A 24,069-nucleotide genomic window follows, 5' to 3' on the forward strand; every position below is an offset into this window, starting at 1 on the left:
TCCGGGACTCCCCAGAAAGGGGGTCTACTTAAGTCACAGGATAACACGCACCCAAAGGACACACGAGAGACCGTCTTGCTGTAAAGCACATGAGGTGGTTTATTAAATCAGAGCTCTGGGCCAGCCCATATCCCCATATCTCACATAGGGGATAGAGGGACTGACCTCGTGGCTCAGTGGTCTAGCGCTTATATATGGGCGGGGTGGGGAAAAAGCGAACTTTCGCGTGGGTGCACAGGATTGGTTGTTTTACTTTTTTTTTGAACACTAGTAGGCCGTACCATGGGGGCAGGGTGTAGTTCCTCCCTTGGCCAGTCAGTTTCTGGGATGTTCTTAACAGGCCTTTGTCCTGTAACTCCCCCTCCCCTGTAACTAATTAGATGCACCCAAACCTGCTGGCAGGTGCTTTTCTGCCCAAGGTCTAAGGCGAAAAAATTTACACATATTTCATAAAATGGCCTTTATAATTTTTCACTCTACAAGAGGAGGGCCACGAACCCCCTGCACTGGAGATACCAATGTTGTGAGCTGCCACGTAGGTGCTGGAACTGGACCTAAGTGTTCTAAGGATCCTAATGGCAAAATGAGGTTAGTAAAATTTGAGACAAAGCTATTATTTCCCATATTATTCACTTACAACTCCAATATCTGAATCTCACAGTATATTCTCTTGAGCACCGCATATGGAAATAAACAACAGAGCCAAAGACAGTGATGCGCTCATAGAACATAAGGTCTTCCCTTTGACTCAGCCCTCTGGTCTTTCCTCTTCCCACTCCCTACATCTCACCTCGCCTTTGTTCTGCTCCTTATTGAAGGCGGGCAAATACTGCTTATGCTTCACAAAGTATGTGGAAAATGAGATTATAAGGTACTTAACACTTTACATCAAACCACCCTTAAAAGCATGAAAAGTGAACGCAGACAAGTATTTCTGCAGGGCAATATCTAAGGAGTTCTCAGCAAACACCAGGAGCCTACGAGTCCTACAAAATCTTCAAGGTTTTAACATGACAAATGGGAATGAAATATAGAATTAGACCTGCAGAAATTTACTTCAATTTAACACATGGTGGGATATTTTAATCTCCTAAAGATGACAAAGGCATGAGCTAAGAGGAAAGAGGCCAAGAACTCACTTAGACCCAGAGGACCTTACGAAACTACAACTCTAGGGGAAGGTAGCCATCAGGACTCACTGAGGACAGGGTTTGACACAGATGCTGCAGAAGAATTAAAAACAAGAGCTGGAAGGACCAGTAGGCTCAAAAAGTTTTCAACTTGGACAAAGTATGGAGAGTACATAATAATCTCTCAAATTATTATGCACTTAATTAGTAGTAGGAGTTGCAGATTAAAAAAAAAAAAGCCACAAACCAAGTACGCAACACATGTCACTTTGCTGCATCTCCAAGTCACATATTTATTCACTCTTCTATAATTGGACACTTGCCATTTCTAGTATCCAGAAATCTAGCAATTCTTTGAGTCCTAGTTAAATACTGTCAATAGTTTTCTAATATGTAAATATGATTTATATATAAAAACATTTGTAAATTCTCTATAGCTTCTAAAGTAATAAAGGAGAAAAATCATATAATGAGGTACAAGAAACTAGTGTTTATTCAGTTGAAGAAACATTTTTTAATAGGTAGAATTCTGAAATCAGAGTTCACTATCACCACAGGGACTAATGGAGACCTAACTTACAAAGGTGGAGAGACAATAAGAATGAAGACAAGGATGGGGAACAGGGGCCTGAACCTTACATGACACCTAGAAATAGTTAACACACTAAATAGCATTAACTACTGAATGTTGAATAAAAATTGTCATCTGACCATGTAGATCCCACAGAGATAACAACTGGATGAGCAGAGGCTAGTAAATGAAACTCGAATATCTGAGGGAGAAGTTTGTTTCCCAGTGTGCAGAACTGAGAAGCTGGAGGACTAGAGCACAAGCATTCGATTCCTTGCATTCACATGGTGGCTAACAATCATCTGTGACTCCAGTCCCAGGGGATCTGAGCACCTCAGAATTAAAACAAAACAACCAACCAAACAAAAAACTCCCCAAAAGAGACACAGAACTAAACCTTATCTATGTAAGGATACGTAGATACATAGAATAAACTGGGTGTGGTGGCACAAAATTTAATCCTAGCATGGGGGCAGAGGCAGGCTGAGCGCTGTGAATTTGAGGCCAGCCTTGGCTACATACTGATTTTTCAGGACAGCCAGCCAGAGATATATAGTGGGACTCTTGTCTCAAACACCTCCATCATTCAAACCCCTCCATCTTCCTCAAAAAAGACAAGCAGAACTAGATTAAGAGAGAGGACGGAGAGAACTATGGAAGAAAATGAAAAGAATCCAAAGGACACATTCAGAAGACAAGTAGCTTCAGAAGCGCAAGGATGGACTGGAGATCGATCAGCTGTCAGAGCACTGCTCTTCCAAGACAGCCAAGGTCACAGCACCCACAACCAAGGAATGACGGCCATCTGTAACTCCAGCTCCTGGGGAATCGGACACCTCTGGCTTCTGGGGATACTCACATGCAAATACACATAAGTACATCTAACTAAAAATAATTTAAGCAGGTGACTTTAATCTCGGCACTCGGGAGGCAGAGGAAGGAGGACCTCTGAAAGTTCAAGGCCAACGTACGTGGTTTACATAGTGAGCTCCAGGATGGCCAGCGCTAATAGTTGAGGCCACACCACAAACACACACATTTTTATTTGCTTTTTAAATATAAGCAGTAGGACAGGGAGATAGCTCACTTGCTGAGCAAGCCTAGACCCCATCTCAAAAAGTCAAACACTAAATTAACATTTTAAAAAATACAGCTCCAAGAGTGAGCCAAACAGATCACTGTAACAACTGCACGTACAGATCCCAGTGCTGTGCTACAGAAATCCATGAGGAGCTGTAGAGACGTGATAACTCAGACCTCGGACACCTGGCATGGCAGCAGTGGGCGCCCAAAGAACTGCTCAAGTGCACAGTGCAAGAGGGAGGGCATGGCTCTGTGACATCTAGTGCTTCCTTCTACCCCAAGGGAAAAGTAGCAGTATTCATTCCTGTTCTCCTATAGAGAGTCATGAATTAATTTACATTCCAATACAAACTTGCACATATGTTAAACAATATGTATCTATGGATTTAGATGGTTCAAGCCTACCACCCCAGAGCGTAGGAGGCTGCACAGTAAGTTATAGGCCAATCTAGGGTATATGTGGAGATGGCAAGACCCTGTGTACAGAGGACATGGGGGGAGGGGAGAAGGGGACAAAAGGGAAAGACAAAGGGACAAAAACACATCACAAAACAAAAAGATCTGTTCAGATATCCTTTTTACATAATGGATCACTCAATATATAAGAAAATGCTTCACGAATCTTCCCAAATATATTAAAATGAAAGACACCATTCTTAGAACTTACAAAAATTTAAAATTTTTAAAGCAGAACAAATTTAAGATAAAGGACTAACAAATATAAAATTACATTTCAAAGGGATTATGACAAAAATTAAACTTTTATATGCCTATAAAACTAACCCTTTTTTATTTCCATGAAACTAATACTCCCTTAATAGATCTATTGTCAAGTGGTATTCAGAGTATCAGCCTAAACATAGACTTAGACACATCAACTAGATCTCATAACAGAAGTGCACAGATAACCAATCTCGATGGATGTACAGACTTCCCAGGCTATCAAGATGCCTTCTGGCAAATTAACATGAGTATAATCTGTTCAGTATTCTAAAATAACTGTCTAGATTTTTTCCCAAGTCATTTATCTATGATGTTTGTATTCTAGGAGGCTATAATCTAAATATTGCTTGTATTTATTTAAATTTCATGAGGTATCTTTCTTCAGAAGCCTAACAAACTATCTTCCCATTAAAGCACAAATGCATTCACTTATAAAATTCCTATCCCCCTTTTCTGCATGTGTGCATGTTTATATGCATGTAAACTCATATGGACATTTGTGCAGAGGCCAGACGTTGACACTGGGTAACTTCTCAATCAGTCTCTATTTTATTACCAAGGAAGAGTCTCTCTAAGTACCCAGAACCCTCCGCTTTAGTTAGTCTAGGCAGCCAGCTTTTCCAGATGATCCACTGTCTTTGTTTCCAACCTCCTGGCTGCTGAGATTACAGGCAGCTCACCAGTCTCCTTCCCCTAGTATTTACAAAGATGCTGAGGACATCCACTGAGCTACCTCCCCAGTTTCCCACCACTACAGAAAAGAAAATGGAATGACTGACTTAACACACACATACAAGTAACATTAATTTTAGATAGATAGACAGACAGACAGACGCACGCATATATAGAGAGTACTGGACATGGTGGCATATACCTTTAATTGGAGAAGTTAGGAGGGAGAGAGGCAGGTGGATCTCTATGAGTTTGAGGCCAGCCTAATCTACAAGAGAGTTCCAAGCCAGTCAGAGCTAAATCATTTTTTTTTGAGACCCTACTTCAAAATTTAATCAACTTCAAAATTAATTTAAAAAATTAAAAACACATATAGAGGATAAACAGCCTGTTTATTCTGTAATGAGACCTAAGTGACTATTCTAGGAGGCTAAAACTTTAAACAAGTTTCTCACTATGCTGTATATTCTCCAACAATACATGTAGGCTAAACTTAGTCACTGGTCTGCAACCAGAAACTATGACAGGCAAAAGATAATTATAAAATAGGCACTGCTTGTGGAACTGAACAGTGCATGAATTCAGATGCTGCAGAGTTATACCCTAGTCTACTGCACTCTCTCACACACAAAATAAGGATTTCTAGCAGCTTAGTCTATTTCAATGTGGCTGCCTCACACAGCTCTAACTTTGAGTCATAAAGATGAGCTCTCCAGTCAGCTTTGCTGCCCACACATCTATGCTGTCTCTATCTGGTGGTTCACAGGTCCGTGCACAGAATACCATCAGGATCCCCAAATAAGCACTTCCTCAGTACACTCAATCTAATAATAGGTTTGGTCAATTCTACCTTCAAAATGACCCTCAACCACAGCAGTCTTTATCCACTGTTGGCCACCACATTCCCACTTCTGCTCCAGTCTCTCCTTTCCATCCTCTGTTCGGCAGCAGATGCTACTTCAGCACTCTCTGGGCAAAATCTCTCCGCCATTGGCTCTTCCCATTCCCCTTAAACCTTCACATTTTTGCCTTGGCCTACAAGAACCCACATAAAAGATTCTTTCCCATTCCTCCAAACGCATTACCTTGTCCTTTCCCCAGGGACACTAATCCAAGACAGAACAGTCCTCTGTCAGTTGTCTGAGACCTACCTGCGGTGAACTAACTCATCACGCCCTACACCTTCCTCAGCCGTGTCCAAAGGCTTTATGGTATTAAGTGGCCGAGAGGTTTAGAGATGATTATGTCTGATGATTTACCAGTGGGATTAGTGCCCTTCGGCATGAGACCCCAGGGTGCTTTCACCCATGAGGACTCAGCGGAGAGACCTACGAACAGGAATCCCTCCCCTGCGCAGACAACTAAATCTGCAGCTGTCTTATCTTATACTACCCCAGTCCACAGAAATGCATGAGGTCAGTATTTACTGTTTTGGGTCTACAGTACTTTTGTTGTAGAAATGCGATGAAACTAAGACCCAGACCAAGCTTTCCTGTCTTGTATTTGAAACATGGCTCTCTGATACAAGATAGCGCTTTATTAGAGCTCACCTTGTCTTCATAGAAGTCTTCCATTCCCTAGCCGCCTTAGTGCAAGAGCACAAGGCTACTGGCACTGTCTCAGCACCTCAGTTAGCACTTTCAAAGTGGTGCGTGCATGCGTGCGTGCGTGCGTGCGTGCGTGCGTGTGTGCGTTAAAGAGAAGAAGGCAATTCCAGCCTGCCTCCTGCCATGAGGACACAGCAGCAAGGTAGGGTCTTCAAAGCAGAACAAGCACTTACTAGACATGAATCTCCTAGAGCTTTGAACCTGGACTGTCTGTGAGCCAGACAGTTCCAACAGAGTAATAAAGGTGTTTAAAAAGTGTTACAAGTGAATGCCTCAGCAATCAAGAAAAAAATACGGGCACACTAACAGAAAAGGGTTTGTAAGTACAGCACCAATCCTCCCTGCCTTGGAATCCTGTTCTGTCAAAGTACCTAGACTACTCCAATCTCAGCGCCCTTGCGCCTGCCATCCCTAGTCCCCATCTGCCTATGACACTCTAATTCAGGATGAATGCTAATCCCCTGAGCGCTCAGTCTTCATCTAACGCCAAGACATCAGTTAAGGTCTGTGGGTCAGCCTACACATGTGTCTGCGGATACGACCTACGCTCAGTGACTCGCATCATCCACTAGAATCTAAACTTCTCAAGGATAGCATTTCTGCCTGTTTTGCTCCCTGGATATTTCCAGCTAAAGCACAAACAAATCAATAACTACTTGAGTAATTAACATTTAATAACACTTGTAAAGAGGAAGCAGATTATAGAGACGCAATGTCAGAGCAGAGTGGCAGGAAGGCCCAAACCAAGAAGAGCTGGTAAAAAGAAACAGAGGGCAAATGAACCGTACAAACAACACTCAGCAAGGTGACTGTGAAGGCATGGCCACAGAAAAGAAAGGAGAAAACTCTTTACACAGGAGAAACAGGTCAGCGCTCTGCTTGGTCAGAGATGCTGGGACTCTGCGGTGGGAGATATGAGCTTCATACTCACGCATCTTCAGAGGAGCAAGAGTTTCATTAGGAAAGGCAAAGAATAAAAGAAATCACGACTGAATGAGGACTGGCAAGAGAGCTCAAGGGTGAAGTCACATGGCAATCCCTAGATCCCATGCTAGAAGGAAAGCAGCAGCTCTCCAATGCTATCCTTTGACCTCCACATACACACTGCAGCACCTACACTAGCCACTGTACACACACTCACATGCACACTGCAGCACCTACACTAGCCACTGTACACACACTCACATACACACTGCAGCACCTACACTAGCCACTGTACACACACTCACATAATACATACTGCAGCACCTACACTAACCACTGTACACACACTCACATGCACACTGCAGCACCTACACTAGCCACTGTACACACACTCACATGCACACTGTAGTACCTACACTAGCCACTGTACACACACTCACATGCACACTGCAGCACCTACACTAACCACTGTACACACACATACACAATGCAGCACCTACACTAGCCACTGTACACACACTCACATACACACTGCAGCACCTACACTAACCACTGTACACACACATACACAATGCAGCACCTACACTAGCCACTGTACACACACTCACATGCACACTGCAGCACCTACACTAACCACTGTACACACACTCACATGCACACTGCAGCACCTACACTAACCACTGTACACACACTCACATGCACACTGCAGCACCTACACTAGCCACTGTACACACACTCACATGCACACTGCAGCACCTACACTAGCCACTGTACACACACTCACATGCACACTGCAGCACCTACACTAGCCACTGTACACACACTCACATGCACACTGCAGCACCTACACTAGCCACTGTACACACACTCACATGCACACTGTAGTACCTACACTAGCCACTGTACACACACTCACATGCACACTGCAGCACCTACACTAGCCACTGTACACACACTCACATGCACACTGCAGCACCTACACTAGCCACTGTACACACACTCACATGCACACTGCAGCACCTACACTAGCCACTGTACACATACTCACATGCACACTGCAGCACCTACACTAGCCACTATACACACACTCACATAATACATACTGCAGCACCTACACTAGCCACTGTACACACACTCACATACACACTGCAGCACCTACACTAGCCACTGTACACACACATACACACTGCAGCACCTACACTAGCCACTGTACACATACTCACATGCACACACAACTGAATGATTTTAAAAAACCCTAAAAGAGAAGAGCTGGAGAGATGGCTCAGTATTAAGAGTGGATGCTACGCTCTTCCAGAGGATCCAAGTTCAGTTCCCAGCACCCACACAGGGTGGCTCATAGCTGCTGTGACTCCAGTCCCACGGGATCTGGCACCTCTGGACTAACCTCTAAGGGCAACAGCATCCATGTGTGTGCAAACACTAACATGGACACACCCATAGACACTGTGTCAAAATAAAAAGTACACTTGTTAAGACAATGAAGAACCCTTAAAAAAGGAATGTGGAGAGATGGCTCAGCAGTTGAGACTGCTGCTCTTTGAGAGGACCAGAGTTCAATTTCTAGTCCTCACAGATGTGCCAGTCGATGTGATTCCCTCTGCTAGACTCTGTAGGCACCCTCACTCAGGGGCACATTCCCATACATAGATACTCACCAAATCTTAAAGTAGCACAAATGAACAAACAAAAAACCATGGCCTGGAATGCTGGCTCAGTGCTTAACCTGTACTTGCTGCTCTTTCCAAGGACCTGTTCCTGGGTTCCCAGCAAGCACATCGCCACACTTCTATCATCTATACTTCCACAGGATCTGCCATCTCTGGCCTCCAAGAGCACCTGCGCACGTGGCATGCCCATGTGCCGACACGTATACCTTTACCAAACTTAAGTGTTGGACTATAAAACCGATAGACGTTTTATGAATCAATGGCCAGTGGGGAGGTGACTGAGGAGCTAAGATGAGCAAATGCTTTGACTGAAAACCAAGCTTATTTTATTACCTGGCAGGCCTGGCTTCAATCTCCTGGCAAAGACACTTAGAAAGTAAAGGTAATTACTTGAAAACCACACTCAATAGTTGCTCAGATGTCTAGAACTTAACCTTTATAATTCGAATTCCATTACAACCATCTTAAGTCTTAGTAACTTCACATCTCATTCATTTAAAAATGCCTTTCTTTATTTCATCCAGGTAGTCCTGAAAATCACTAAGGAAAAAAAAAATCAGTTACTAGAATCCTGTCTTTGCATTTATAAGGGAGCTCCAGAGAGAAAAGTGATCTAACTTGCTCACAGGTAGAGCTATAGAACAGAGCCAATTCAGTGTGCAGACCAATAAAAACAGCAAGATGAAAACATAAAACATCCGTCTCGAGCACACATGTCTCTAAGATATCACTTGTCATGCATAATTCCTCTTTCCTCTTAAATCCAGTTTTATGCTAAAAATGGCCAACAGGGGCTGAGTGTGTTCGCACATGCATGCGATCCCTACATTTGAGAGACTGAGGCAGGAGGATCCTAAGTTGAAGCCAGAATATACTGGAACCCTGTCTCAAAATAAGTAGTAGAGGGGTGAGTGTGTGTGGTAAACAGCACACTGTAAGCTAATTAAAAGTCTAACAGCACTGTGTAAGTAATGCAAACTTAAGTGTATCTATAAACAGCCAAATAGTAGTTTTATCTCCAAGTGTATGGAACTTTAAAATCATTTTTTTAAAGTGTTCTCTCACTCTGGGCATGGTAATGCACACCCACAATCCCGTCACTTGGAAGCTGAGGCATGGGGGCTAAACATCTGTGTAGCCTGAACTATATGAAACCTTGCCTCAAAAACCCAAACAGGAGAAGAAGCAGGCATACTCAGAGAAGACTGGCTAAGAGCTGAGCCTTCTATTATTCTTGTTATCCTTTAGTGATTTCCTCACATCTCCCCACAGTGTGATGCTGGACAGCAATCCTCCACATGGACTGACGACTGTCCCATAGAGAAAGATGCTACTCTCTTTTCTGTTTCAGAGAGGTGGCACATCCTCGCATCTAAAATGAAAGCCTATTAAAAACTGAAAGGCACATTATGCCTTAAATGAGTTTTCTTGGTTTCAGAAGCTTTTCTTATTTCTCCTCTGAGAGTTTCCAAATTAAAATTAGCATTTGAAAGTATTCAAAAATCTTTGAAACTTGTGCTTAGTGTTGCTGTTCTCCAGGTGCAGCTCTGAATGGAACAAGTGGACCACCTGCTTTGTCTGAATTTAGACAAACTTACAATTGCATCAACAAGAATGTGACAACAGCTCTATGACCTCACAAACAATCAGGACCTTGTCACCCCGCCCCCCAAAAGTCCTTCAGTATAAAAATCCATTTCCATAAATAATTTAAACTCAGAATATTACACTATTTATGAAACACTTTAATAGTACTTCCTGGTCATGTGAGAAAGAGATAAAAAAGTAAAGCAAAACTTATGTCTTTTACTCGGTAAGATAACACCATGTTTTGAGGAAAAAAATGTAAGACACACGCCAACCCTTCGAGCATTATGTAGTGCTCAATACAGAAAACAGCAGTGCAGGAACACCAGTGAACAAAGGTGTGTACAGCGCAGCACCCCCAGCCCCCACCCCGCACACACCCTGTCCTGATGACTGCAGTTCCAGGAGCTGGCTCTGTGTCCCCAGGTGCTGGAGGACCACACCTTCTGTGCACTGTCAGGACAAGTTAGATACACACTGTTAACTCTACAAACAGAAGGCATCTTACAAAAGGTGAGCATACAGAAACTGTAGCCACGAGAAGATCAACAGCCAGAGGAGGAGAGACAGTCTTCCAGACAGAAAGACAATGAAGCATCCACCTTCACAAACATTCCACAGTTAACTTCAGCCTATTTATGTCTGTCTATCTGTGCATACCATGGCATGGAGGGAGAGGATAATCACAGAAGCAAGCTAGTTCTCTCCTTCCATTACATGGATGCCAGGGCTGAGCTCTGGCTGTCAGGCTTGTTGGCAAGTGCCTTTACCCACTGAGGCAGCCTGCTGTCTCTGATGCTTTATTTCATACTGTGTGGTGTGTGTGTGTGTGTGTGTGTGTGTTGTTACTGAAATAGGACCTTGTGTGGTCCAATCTGGTTTGACACTTGACTAGATAGATAAGACGGCCCTGAACTCGTGGTCCTCCTGTTTCCACCCTCAAGGTCTGGGATTACTTGAAGTCAATTTTTCTTTGATCTTTTCTCTCTCTCAGCCCTAGCTTATGTGTGACAGGGTCTCTTGTAGCTGGTCTCCACCCCTAAGTGTTGTGTTTACTGGCATGTGCTGCTACCACAACTAAGCATGCAGTCTACTTTCCTTCTTTTTTTTTTTTCTTATTTTTTTTTTAAATCTCCTTCACTTCTCCCTCTTGCTACTGATGGCTGTGAGTTGATGGCATGTGATTGCTGGGATTTGAACTCACGACCTCCTGAAGAGCAATCGGTGCTCTTAACCACTGAGCCATCTCACCAGCCCATTTTTTTTGTTGTTGTTGTTTTGTTTTTTCGAGACAGGGTTTCTCTGTGTAGCCCTGGCTGTCCTGGAACTCATTCTGTAGACCAGGCTGGCCTCGAACTCAGAAATCCACCTGCCTCTGCCTCCCAAGTGCTGGGATTAAAGGCGTGTGCCACCACGGCCCGCAGTATACTTTCTTTAGGTTAGAAATACTTTTAATTATGAGATGATATTTTTTGATGGGAAAACAAGTATGTCATTACCAGGTTATATATTCCAAATATGAAACTATGTGATAATTCCATGTAGCCCATATCAAATATAAATCTAACAGAAGGATGAGAAATGATTACCATATACATCATAAAATATGTGCCTTACATACTGAGGTCACTGAAGTCACAACACTCTTAACTTTGCAGAGTTTAGTACATATCCAATAGCCACACTGACTGGTCAATAGTGCAGTATCATTGAGAAAGAACTTACACTGGCCTTTCTTCTTGACCAAGGGCAAACACAAAGATACAAGATACAGGACTGTCCTAACTACCCATGTACACTGGAAAAGTGACGTGGCTCAACCATGGAAAGTAATCGTGGTGGCAGGGAAGGCTGGCACGCGCTTGCACCTGTACTCCAGGCACTTAGGAGGTTGAAGCAGGAGGGTAATGAGCCGCACAGGAATGGGGCCATGATAATATCATTCCATGATTTGAATATCTTTCACAAATTGTTACAATATGCTATTTGCTACTATTTCATAAATAGCAAAGTTAAAAGGCTGAGTATAAGTAATTTAAACAGTGAGATTCTGTCTCAAAAAAGAAAGGAAGAAAAGAAGCAAAGAAAGAGAGAGAAAGAAAGAAAACAAGAGAATTTGCCTAGAAGATGGCTCTTTTATACGATGCTTGCTATTCAAGAACAAGGACCTGAGTTCTGTCCCTGGCCCCCACATAAGAAGCCAGGCATGGTAATGTTGGCATGTAACTCCACCACTAAGGACAGAGAGAGGCAGATGGCTTGCTGGCCAGCCAGTGTGTAAAATGGAGAGCTCTAAATTCAGTGAGGCCCTATCTGAGCAAGTGAGGTGAAAAGCAAAGGAGAAAAATACCCAACGTCAACCTTGCGTCTTGCAGAGGCATACACAAGTGACTGCTCCCCAAACGCTCCACACGCACACATTGAATTTCTTTGTAAAGCGTAGCAAAGTTATGAATTGTCCTGCACTAGTTTCCTCCTGCTGCCAGTCCCCCGTCCCCACTGTCTTCTGCTCAGGGCACACCAGAGTTGCACTTGCAGTGTCTGTGCCATGTCCTCTTATCCCCAAAAGCACACAAGGAAGCTGCAGCACCTTACATATGCCCTGCTGTTTATGTTGTGAATGGCAAATGCATAGTGATTAATGACAGACACTAAGATGTAACATGGTTTGTCACCCACCATGAGCACATCCGTCATGATATAATGATGTCCAACAAAAATGATAGCAATAGGGCAGGAGAGATGGTTTAGTGACTAAAAGATCTTCCAAAGGACCCAAGCTCATCCCCCAGCACCCACAACTCAGTTTCCAGCAGCTCACAATGGCTGGTAACTTCAGGTCCAGGGATCTGACACCTTCCTTTGGCCTACACAAGCATGTACTTATGGCATGTGCACGGATGCAGATACATAGCATGTGCATACATATACACACAGAAAACTAGCAACAAAATTGTACTTTATATAATTATTTATGGTTAATAAGCCACAGTAGCTAAAATTTGAACAATATAATTAAGGAATTGGTATTGCATAACCATACATCCTGGATCCAGGTAAAGTCAGGTCTCTAACACAACCTATTAGCCTATTAGCGTTACAGGACAGTCAACACAAGCAAAAGAGGCTACAGCTCTTCAAAAGACAGGAATGCAGATGACCTCATATTCCAACAGGAGTATTTTTTTCCCCTCTCTCCACTTGTCTTACTGACTCTCTCTTCCTCCTCTTTTCTTCTCCTTTCTTTTCCTCTCTGAACTCCACTCCTCTCATGTACCACAGACTGGCTTTGAACTTGCTGTGCAGCTGATGACCTCCAACTTCTGATCTACTTGCCTCCACCTCCATGCCGGCTTACGCAACACTGAGGATCAAGCCAGGCCTTCTGAATGCTAGGCAAGCGCTCTAACAACCAAGCTATGGCCTTAGGAGCAGTCTCAAAATCACAGCATGGCCTGATCCAAAAGAGAACCATGCCTAAGGAACGAGGACCACACTCTTTCTTCAGAAGCTAAACAAAAAGGTTTATGCTGTCATAAACTAAGTGACCAGCCCGTGCAACAATCAGGAACACAGCAACACTGGCACGCTGAAATGGAAGAGATGACTTTGCAGATTTGAACTGGAGTAGATACTATGCAGATTTGGGCCTTGGAGGCCAGGGCTAATTCCTACAGCTAAAGCATGACCTGCTCACAGGGTTATGACTGTGTACTATTGTATACAGACTTAGGAATCAGGTACTGTGTACTTACCATTCTGCAGTCCCATCCAGAGCTGCTTGTGGTCTTTTTTCTGCATTTCGTTGATCACTTGACCTTTGTGCTTTAAAGCATCAGCTTCTTTCATACAGGACATGAAGTGAGCCTCAACAGCATCCTTGGATGGACAGTGTAGAAGGTCCTTTTCTGGAAAACTCTACCAAAGGGAAACACATACAAAACAAGTGTGCAGACACGAATTAGCTTCTCAGAAGAACTACATTTCCCCACTTTCCACTGTTCACGGCATGCCATATTTCATTACCATGATAGAAATACTACAAATACTTTAAAAATTAACTTACTAAGTACTGCCTATTTGACACACGCTGTACTGTTCCCAATGATCCTCACCTGTGAGGTTATCGCATGACACGTGGAACTGACAGCAGCAATCACAAGTGCATGGCCTTTGGAACCAGAGGCATGTACAAGGTACTGCTAGTCCTCTATACCTACCTTCAAAAGAAGGCCCAATTCAATCTAGGAAGCCTTGAAATCCTCACTGAGAGGCACTCAGGAAACAAGGGAGGGCAGTAATACAGAACAGAGAGCTGAGCTACTCATACAGCCAAAGCAGCTGAACGAGGCATGCAGAGAGCGACAGACACCTCGCCACAGCCTCCCTGCCTCACCCCGACCGTGAGGCATCTTTTTCACATCCACCCAAGTGAGAGTGATGACCACAGCGAAATTACAAACAGATCCTTGATCCACTGCATTTCCATCTTTCCTAATGTGCAGTAGCCATTGTGTATACACGCTTATCTTCCTGAGCCAAGCAAACTCTCTGATAGAGTGTAATACCATGTTTACTCTCATTTATCTTCCAAATTGAAAACACGGCAAAGTAAATTTAATTTCACTTTTACAGGAGACTCAGAAAGATTCCCTTTAGAACACCATTCATCTGAGGTGTGGGTGTCTTTTCATTTCTTTGCACATCCACTCCCTATCGCATTCTAAGGGCCAAAGCCAGGACTTTCTGTGTTCTACCACTGAGCTAAATTCTTAGACCCGCCTTTTAGAGATTATAATTGCATTATTTAATTAGAATATTCACTATCTGCAATGTATCTAGATAGGTTATAAGTAACTGAACAGCATTAAATCAAAGCACCACTTACAAGTAAGTGAAAAAATTCAATCTACTAGCAATACCAGAAGATTGAGACTTTGTTAAAGCAACTACGCCAGACACTTGCATGTCACATGTAAAGAATCAAACATCTTACTAAACATGAGCTCTCACTGTTGGGTTCCCCTCTAGTAGAAGCCACAGCTTTCAGAATGAAATGTGAATCCATAATTTATAAGTTTACTTTAATAAAAATAAAAAGTTTCCCACGATTACTTTGTGTACATAAAAGGGTTGGGAGGGAAGGGCATTTTTCCCCAAGTATTTCTTCTCATGTATTACTTTTCAAGAAAGGAAAGAATATACTGGGACAATGATTCCATGCCTGTTATACTTCCAGACTCAGGAGGTAGTGGCAAGAGGGATGCAAATCCCAGGCCAGCATGGGTTATGCACACTCATAACCCACCCCTTCTGTGCCTCCACCCACAAACCAAAAACTGACAAAAGTTAAATGTCAGACACAGTGACACATGCCTGTAATGTCAACATTTGAGGACCATGAATTCAAAGTCACTGGCTTTGCAGTCTGGGGGCCAACCAAAGTCACAACACCCCATCTTAACATACAAAAGAAGAGAAAGAGGTAAACGAGCCAATGCTAAAATAAGTGTACCAAGTCATGTTAAGTTTCTCATTTGTTTTTAAAGATTCTAATTCTAAGGTGTAATCTACAAGCTTAGCTTTAACCAATCATCACCCCCTGCTACAATCTATAGGATAATATTTTTTTCTCATCATGTTTCCTAGGTCCTATCTGTCCAGTCTTTAGATTCTCCCATAAGAGTAGCTTTGCTCAGTCTCCCCTCTTAGTAGCATTCCACATACATTCTTGCCACTGAAAACACCTATCTAAAGCCAAACACAAACTCCAAACTCAACTTCTCTTTGGCTACAACTCTTGTGATCTATCGCCACAAATTCACAGAAGCCCTGTAGCTGTGTGCTAGCTCTCTAACTGGGAGGCTTATCCTCAGCCAGCTTTCTAATACAGTCTACTACCTCCTGCCCAGGTTATGTGGCCACCTACGGGGAGGGCGTTGTGGATGTGGACCCTCTACGGCAGCTAACAATCAAGGTAATCCCCCACATACTTGTGCAGAGCCCAATCCCTCAACTGAGACCCCCCCTCTCTGGGGGCTCTAGGCTGCAACAAATCAACAGTCTAAGCTAACAAGGGCACACGTCTATAACTTTACACATGTAATGGTTTTGAACTGAGAGTCAGAGTGATTTTCCAAAAATTAAGGCCTTTTAGGATATAATCAAAGCCATTAAGATTCTAAATTACTTCAGGGTCTACTAGCCTGCTCTAAACCTCCTACCCTATTACACACACACACACACACACACACACACACACACACACACACCCTGCTCCAAACACTTGAGTAGTTCCCATTTTCAACATGTTTTCTGTTCTTTCAACAACACCTTCCCATCTCTGTCTTCACGCCAACTATCTGAACATTCTTTTCTCCTTGTCTATCCACTTATACATCTGGCCAAAAAATCCTCAGCTTCAGGTTCAGCTTCCATGGCACACCATCCAGGACACTCTCCCTTTCACCCACCAAGTCAAGGTTGAGTTTCCATTGTCCCTACATTGGACTCTATAGTAATAATTCTGGCCAGAATTATAATGCCTGTTAACGTATCCACAGGCAACAGAACTCTTATAGCCTATAAACCAGAGATAATGACCTCACTTCTCAGTATCCTTCTTATTAGTATCTTTCTTAAATAAGTCAAATTATTGAGATATGATTCATATACAATGAAACATAGGACGCTTTAATTAGATGAATTTTGAATAACTATCAACCAAACAAGATAGAGAACATTACAACAGATAAACAACCACATTCTCATTCCTCAGCAAAAATGTGAACTGCAACTACTCTCCCCTCACTCACTCTCTTCTGAAGTTTACTGAAAGGTACCTGTGTCCTGAGCAGCAGGCGGTCTCTTCTACTCCAACAAGCACTACGTGATCTGCTGTACCAGTTTTGCCTATAACATCTCACAAATCAAATCATATATAAAACAGTGTCACTGCATTAGCATGCTCTTAGATTTACTCATGTGACTGCACACATCAGAAACAGACTCCTTTCTGTTACTAAGGTGTCAGCGAATGACCATTGTGTTTCTCCTTGAAACCCTGTTGCTAGCATATTTCCAACTTTTACTTGGTTAAGAAGGCTGCTGTGACCAGTAATATGCAAGTGTCCTAGCAGACGTCTTCTCATCGTTCTGAGCACACAGCTACAGACAGCAATGTCGTCTAGGCAGATCTAGGTGTATGTTTAACAGCATTTCAATACTGCTGAACTACTTTCTTGCAGTGACAGGGCAGGGTTAAGCTCTGATCAGCAACCTTCCCAGCTCTGGGCTCCATGTCATGGGTATCATCAGCTTTCTTCATTTCAGTCATTCTCGGACATGTAAAGTAATCTCTCTCTCTGGTTTTCATTTACATTACACTGATGACTAAAAGACGATCAGCACCTTTCATGTATTTATTGGTAATTCATAGGTTCTGCAAACCCTTCTGTTCAAATCGTTTGCATTTGTTCCAAAGCAACTGACACATGAGGTAAGAGGCTGTGCATAATGCAACTTCTGTGTGTACTTATGCAAATACCGTGCAGGAGACACAGCAGGTGCACACACATTCTGTACCCAGCTAACAGATCTGAGTACAAGCGGAGACTGTCTGGAGCCTCCATGTTAGAAACACACTCACAAGCACAGCCATCACAACTCCTGGCTCCAACTAACCCTCCCCAGCTTCACAGCTGACATGTTCAGGCTACCGTGTCCAGAGCAAACTTTTGGTCGTTTCCAACTTGAAATGCCTTCCTTATTGCAGCATTTACATACCTCTTAGCCGCTTGCCTGAGGAAAACTATGCTGTGGAAAGGCTTTAGACTTGTCCCTAAAGGTCCTGTGGTTTTTAACTGCACAATCTTAAAAATGCAGTGTTTTGTTTTGATTGTTTTAAAGAAAGCATGCTGAATTGTAGCAGAACTGCTTATATAAATGGCACGGTCAGATATCCTTTTCTTTTTCTAGATTCAAATCCATCATGTAGGGTCTGGAGAGATGGGTCAGTGGTCAAGGGCACTTGCTGCTCTTGCAGAGGTCCCAGGCTGGGTTCCCAGCATCCAAATGGCTGCTCATAACAGTCTGTAAGTCTAGTTCTAAAAGACTTGACACCTGGCCTCTACAGGTAGCAAGCACATACATTCAATCACACAAAATATTCATTCACATACACTAAGTCTAAAATATTTTTTAAGATGTATTTATTTATTTAATGTATATGGATATGCTGTCTTCATGCATACCAGAAGAGGGCATCAGATCCCATTACAGATGGTTGTGAGCCACCATGTGGTTGCTGGGGATTGAATTCAGGACCTTTGGAAGAGCGGCCAGTGCTCTTAATGCAGAGCCATCTCTTCAACTCTAAAATCCTTTTTTTTTTTTTTTTTTCTAAATCATTTAGAAAATTTTTGCTACGTCATTGGTCAAACTGAGTAAACTGTCTTTTATTCCTAAGCTTGCTTAGGCTTTTCATGGCACTGGTTACTGAAACCCCCACTCCTTTTTTTCTTTATTGATTTTGCTAATGTAATGAATTGCACTGATTGATGATGGAGTGTTGAATCAATCCTGTGTTCATGAGATAAACTCAGCAATGTATTGTTCTTTTCTAGGTACTGCTGCCTTCAATTTGCTAATTTTTTGAAGGTTTTTATATTCATGTCCATAAAGAATACTGAGCTGCAATTTACTTTCAATTTTTTAATAATACTAGGTCAGTTATAGCCTCTGAAGCAGGCTCTGAAACAGGCTGTGAAGTGTCTTTATTGTGTGAGTGTCTTTGTGTCCTTCAATCATATATCCCCAACTCCTACAGCAGCCTTGGTGGCACACAGCAGGATCTCAGTGTGCACTGTGCTAGTCCTTACACTTTAACACACACACATTAAACAACCCAGGGGCACCACTAAAGCTTTCCTTCCAGCTGCTGACAATCCCACAGGAGCAGGCAGATGGGGATGAGACGAAGATGAGGCTCCTATGCTAGGGACTGCAGAGACACCCGGGGACCTAACTGCAGTGACTGTGAGAAGCCACCATGAAACTTGTAAAACCATACTGGATGGTAAGGAAACAGCCAAACAAAACCAACAACAAAAACCCATACAACGGCTCTGGACAGCGATGCCACGTGTACCAAACACTCACACCATGCTCAGCAGCCCAGGTCAAGTCTATGAGATGGAAACCAACCTGGAGGCTCAGTGGGTAGGAACCCTTACTGTCTGTCAGAGGACCAGAGACCATACCACACAGCTCACAAAGTCCTACAACTCTAGCTCTAAAGGGCCAACACTCTCTTCTGACCTGCACCTACACACACACACACACACACACACACACACACACACACACACACAAATAAAATTTTAAAAATTAAAAAGAAAATTGAAATGGGTCTACTTGAATGAGATCCCATCACACTTGCTATAAAAATCAGGCCTATTTGACAAGGCTGCTATACTAATAACTGTACTGCAATCCTCAACAGCCCAGGGTCACGTGAAGTATGCACTGCAAGTCGGTTGCTATGAATTTTTCAGATGATTAAGTACATTATAGTAAACTGTAAAATTTAATTCCACTACTAGAATTATTCTTTATCTCTAAAGCTAACAGGCCAGGCTCTTAGGAACACTGATGCTCTGTATCTGTTTGAAACAGTTGTATTTTCACACCACTGTAAACTGCCTGCTGCACACGCCGCGGCTACTGAAACTCACGCATCTCATTAGGATTGCGGCTCCACCTCTACAGCCGAGGACAACTAAAATATAGTAGCACACTGCTCTGCAAAGCACCTTAACATGTACAGGGAAACGATATATGGCCAACAAATTAAAGCAGGAAGGAAAAGCGGTGCGAGAAGGATGGACCAGTGCCTTCAGGAGCTGACTGAGTATGTAGCCCTTACATGGTGACTTTCTCATGCTCTCTCTCTCTGATGCCTCTCCATTGCCCACTGCCATTTGAGAGCTGCTTGCTAGGGAGGACTCAAGATGTACTTCAGACTCCTATAATGTCTGTCGTCAGAGTAGGAGGGGTGGAGCACAGGTAACGAGGGAGGAGACCAGGTGGGGTTTATTTTATGTTACTTTCACTCCTTAAGATGGATTTCATTACATCATCAAAGTTAGACTCAAATGCCTCATGCAGCCCAAGCCTTAGCTGAGCTCAAACCCAGAGCCTTTGTACGTCTGCCTCCTGGGCACCAGGGCCACCCAGTGTGTCACCTATGCCCACCCTTGACTAGTACTTTTCAATTAATGACACAAAATTAGGCAACATGAAATTTACCTGGTTTCAAAACCACAAGGAATTGTGTCTCAAAACCGAGGCTCACAAAATCTTTAGACTTCTATCAAAGGAGCAACGGAACTTCTCAACTGTACCAGGCATTCGAATCTCTACTCTCATGCTATAGCTACACCTGGGAATTTGATTGTTTTGTAACTATAACTGTATTATATATAGGTTATAGATAACAACCTGCTATACATCTAAACCATAGGTTACTCAGCTCTTAAAAAAAAAAAGATGTTTATACATTAAATGGTTTTCTCAAAAACTTGGGAAAACTTGGAAGTTTCCTAAACTATGTTCGGGCAGAAGGAACAGCTGTGGGAAGGCAGACGTGAAAGACTGTCCTAAAGCATGAATCAGTGATGAAGCACAAGCCTGCAATCCCAGCACAAAGGTTTGCCAAAGCAGGAGAATCACTTTGAGTCTGAGGCTAACCCAAACCACATAGCAAGTTTCTGGCAGCATGGGCTACAGAGTGAGACCACGTCTTAAGAACAAACAAAAAGCAGAAATAAGAAATCATTTCTTTGAAAAAAATTCTACTTTATTAAGAACCACAAATAAAAGAAGCAGAAATAGCTATTTAAACTATACCTTGAAATGCACTGTGATGTTCCAAGGAAGAGCTGAACCTGATGCGAGAAGATCAAATAGTAAACCGATTGGATAATGCCTAAAAATGAAAGGTATATCTTAGAGAGGAAACCACATAAATTGTAACCAAGACCCCCAAACCAATTTCCAGCACATCTTATCCCCACTGTAAAGCACAGGCTTTCCTGGGTGAGCACAGAGAAGTAACTGCACAGCTACATGACTGGTCAGTACATCCACTGCCAGGACGTAGTCTTCTTCTAAACTTTTCATTTCCAAGAACAGTTTCAATGTATCCAAGGGAATCTCATCAGCTGCTGTAGTGTTAAATTATCATCCCAGTACTTATAAGAAGGACCTATTCTTTGTAAGTTTATTGAAACACAAAAATATCTTGTTTACATTAGAAAGACAACTCCATTATGCAGCTCTGGTTGGCCTGCTACTATCTTAACCACACTGTCCTCAAACACACAGCAATCAATCCTTCTGCCTCTGGCTCCTAAATGCTGGGATTACAGATGTGCAAAACCCCATCTGGCTTTTACAGTAACTGTTTTGTTCTGTTTTTGAGATGGTATCTCCCATAGTTTAGGCTGGCCTTGAACTCCTGGTCTAACTGCCTTGAGAGATGTGTTACTAAAGGCCAGTTTCTGTTTATTTTTATTTTTAATTTAAATTAACTTTTATTTATTTAGTTTTACGTTGTGTGGGTGTTTTATCTTCAAGTATTTCTGTGGACTACATGCATGTAGTGTTCTCAGAGGCCAAAAGAGGACATCAGATCTCTTCAGACTGGAATTACAGATAGTTATGAGCCACCATGTGGCGCTGAGAATTGAACCTGGGTCCTCTGGAGGAGCAGCCAGTGCTCTTAGTCAACAAGCCACCTCTCATGTTGCAGAAACAAACGTTTCTTACCCAGAAAAACCACCACACTGAAGACTCACAAGTTATTTTTTATTGAGTAAATCAGGGGTAATGCCAACCAAAACCCAAGTAATTAAATGTTGGGGGCCGACTTTTAGCAGAAAGCGGCTATCAGCTTTGCAGCCATCTTGAGCCATATACCCTGACATGAGACTAGGATTACAATAGTCTACAACAGCTGAGCACACTCTTGGTTTAGATATCTTGAGATTAAAGGTGCATGAGATTAAAGGTGTGTGAGATTAAAGGTGTGTGACTTAAGAATATAACTTAGAAGTATAGAGATCAGAGTTACAGACAAGACCTAAGGGCATGATTAAAGGTGTAACTTAGAGGCGTGGCTTAGAAGTGAGACATATAAAAGGCAGAGACAGAACAGATCAGAATCAGACTATAGAGAGAATCAGACACATCACGACATTAGGTAGAGTCTGCCCTCACCCTCGTTCTTGCTGAACTCCGACCCAAAGACCGGAACGGCAGCTTGGGCCAGGATACAGTGGCCGCCCAAACGTGGGTCGGCCCGGGCCTCAACGTTTTGCCTGGGCCGCCCCAACGTGGGGCTAGTGTGGACCCCAACATTATTTTGGCCCCCCAACGTGGGGCTAGTGTGGACCCCAACAATTAAATGCATTTGCCTAGTCACAACGGTCTGAGTCTGATTCCAGTACTACTCCTGACACTGAATAGGCCCATTTTACAAAATAATTTTTAAAATTCCCCAAATTCTCAAACTTACAAAAGTGAACGGAAAAGCTAGAAACTAAAAAGCTGGAGATAAGGGAGTAATCTCCACATGATTTACAAAATGTGACACGCACCCGAGTTCTCAGAGAGCTGTGGGTGCACCCGGACACCCTGCTGGAATGTGCTCTTGAGATCAATGTGAGGCACACCCCGAGTTCTCAGAGAGCTGTGAGTGTACCCGGACACCCTGCTGGAATGTGCTCTTGAGATCACACGTGAGCTCAGTCATGTATCCTAAGTTTAAGGTCAGCAGTGGTTTTTTTTTTTTTTTGAGACAGGGTTTCTCTGTGTAGCCCTGGCTGTCCTGGAACTCACTTTGTAGACCAGGCTGGCCTCGAACTCAGAAATCCGCCTGCCTCTGCCTCCCAAGTGCTGGGATTAAAGGCGTGTGCCACCACTGCCCGGCCAAAAGAATTTTCTTAATTTTGTACTCAAAAGTTGAGCATCTAACTCATTTTCTTTCTTTTCTCCATTATCTTTCCCTGCAGCAGCAGGGAATTAAACCCAGAGTCCTGTATAGTCTAGGCCAGTATTCTACCAAGCCACGAACTCAGCCTGATTTTACCCATTAACATGACTTACTGCCAAAACAGTCTTCAGAGAATATAGAACTGCTCTCTTAAGATAATTACAGTACACAAGTATCAAATACGAGTGATGAGCACTTAAGTTTCAGCAATAAGAAACTTCACTCCTTACAGTGCAGTGTTAGAGCACCCTCTGCTGTCTAGTTAAATCATTCCAGAAAGCCCGGTTTCCAGATGAATCAACACTTCTGTTTCTCAGATAACTTTTTTTAAAGTCAGCCGCACAAATGCATGAGGGCTGAGGCTGCTCTCCATGATGAAGACAAAGCACGCAGCCTACAAAAGATGAGGACCTGGAACCCATCTATGCACCAGTAACTTTGTTTTCTCTGGAGACAGGGTCTCTCTACATAGCTCTAACTGTCCTGGAACTCACTATGTAAACCAGGCTGCCCTTAAACTCAGAGATTGCCAGCCTCCGCCTTCTGAGTGCCAGGATTAAAAGCATGACCACTGTGCTAGGCTTGTACCTTTAACTTGTTGGACATTCAGTGTGTCTATTACTTTTCTTAAATAGTTTTCTGTTATAACTTGGGCAAATCAAAATAAGCAACTAGGAAATTAGAGAACAGATTAGGGGGGAAATGTTAAGTAGACCGTGAACAGTTACAGCATACAGGGCCATGAGCTGAAGCTCTCAAGACAAGCACTGGAGCATACCTGTTACACAACAGATGAGCGGCTATAGTCAGAAACACAGTGGCTCACAACCAACTGTCACTCTTGTTTCAGGAGATCTGATGCCCTGTCTGTCCTCCATGGGCACCTGCACTCACTTGCACATACCAACACACACAGGCATACACATAATTAAACCCCATCTTTTTAACAAAGAAAATACATTAATCTATCTATCATCCAATCATCCATGCATCCAAACAGAAGGCAGATTTTCCCCTTTCTAGGATGGTT

At 42.9% G+C, this 24,069-nt stretch overlaps 1 protein-coding gene across 1 annotated transcript in view; it reads right to left on the minus strand.

Annotated features, from left to right (window-relative positions):
- Positions 1–24,069, minus strand: part of LOC117701603 (autophagy protein 5-like) — a 53,257-nt gene that overhangs the window by 9,464 nt on the left and 19,724 nt on the right. Inside the window, exons 4-5 of the mRNA XM_034493183.3 lie at positions 20,894–20,972; positions 13,741–13,903 (exon numbers count right to left, since the gene is read on the minus strand). Coding sequence (XP_034349074.3) covers positions 13,741–13,903; positions 20,894–20,972 — 242 coding nt within the window. The remainder of the gene's footprint in view (positions 1–13,740; positions 13,904–20,893; positions 20,973–24,069) is intronic.

Source organism: Arvicanthis niloticus, unplaced genomic scaffold, assembly GCF_011762505.2.
Source record: "Arvicanthis niloticus isolate mArvNil1 unplaced genomic scaffold, mArvNil1.pat.X pat_scaffold_142_arrow_ctg1, whole genome shotgun sequence".
NCBI lineage: Eukaryota > Metazoa > Chordata > Mammalia > Rodentia > Muridae > Arvicanthis > Arvicanthis niloticus.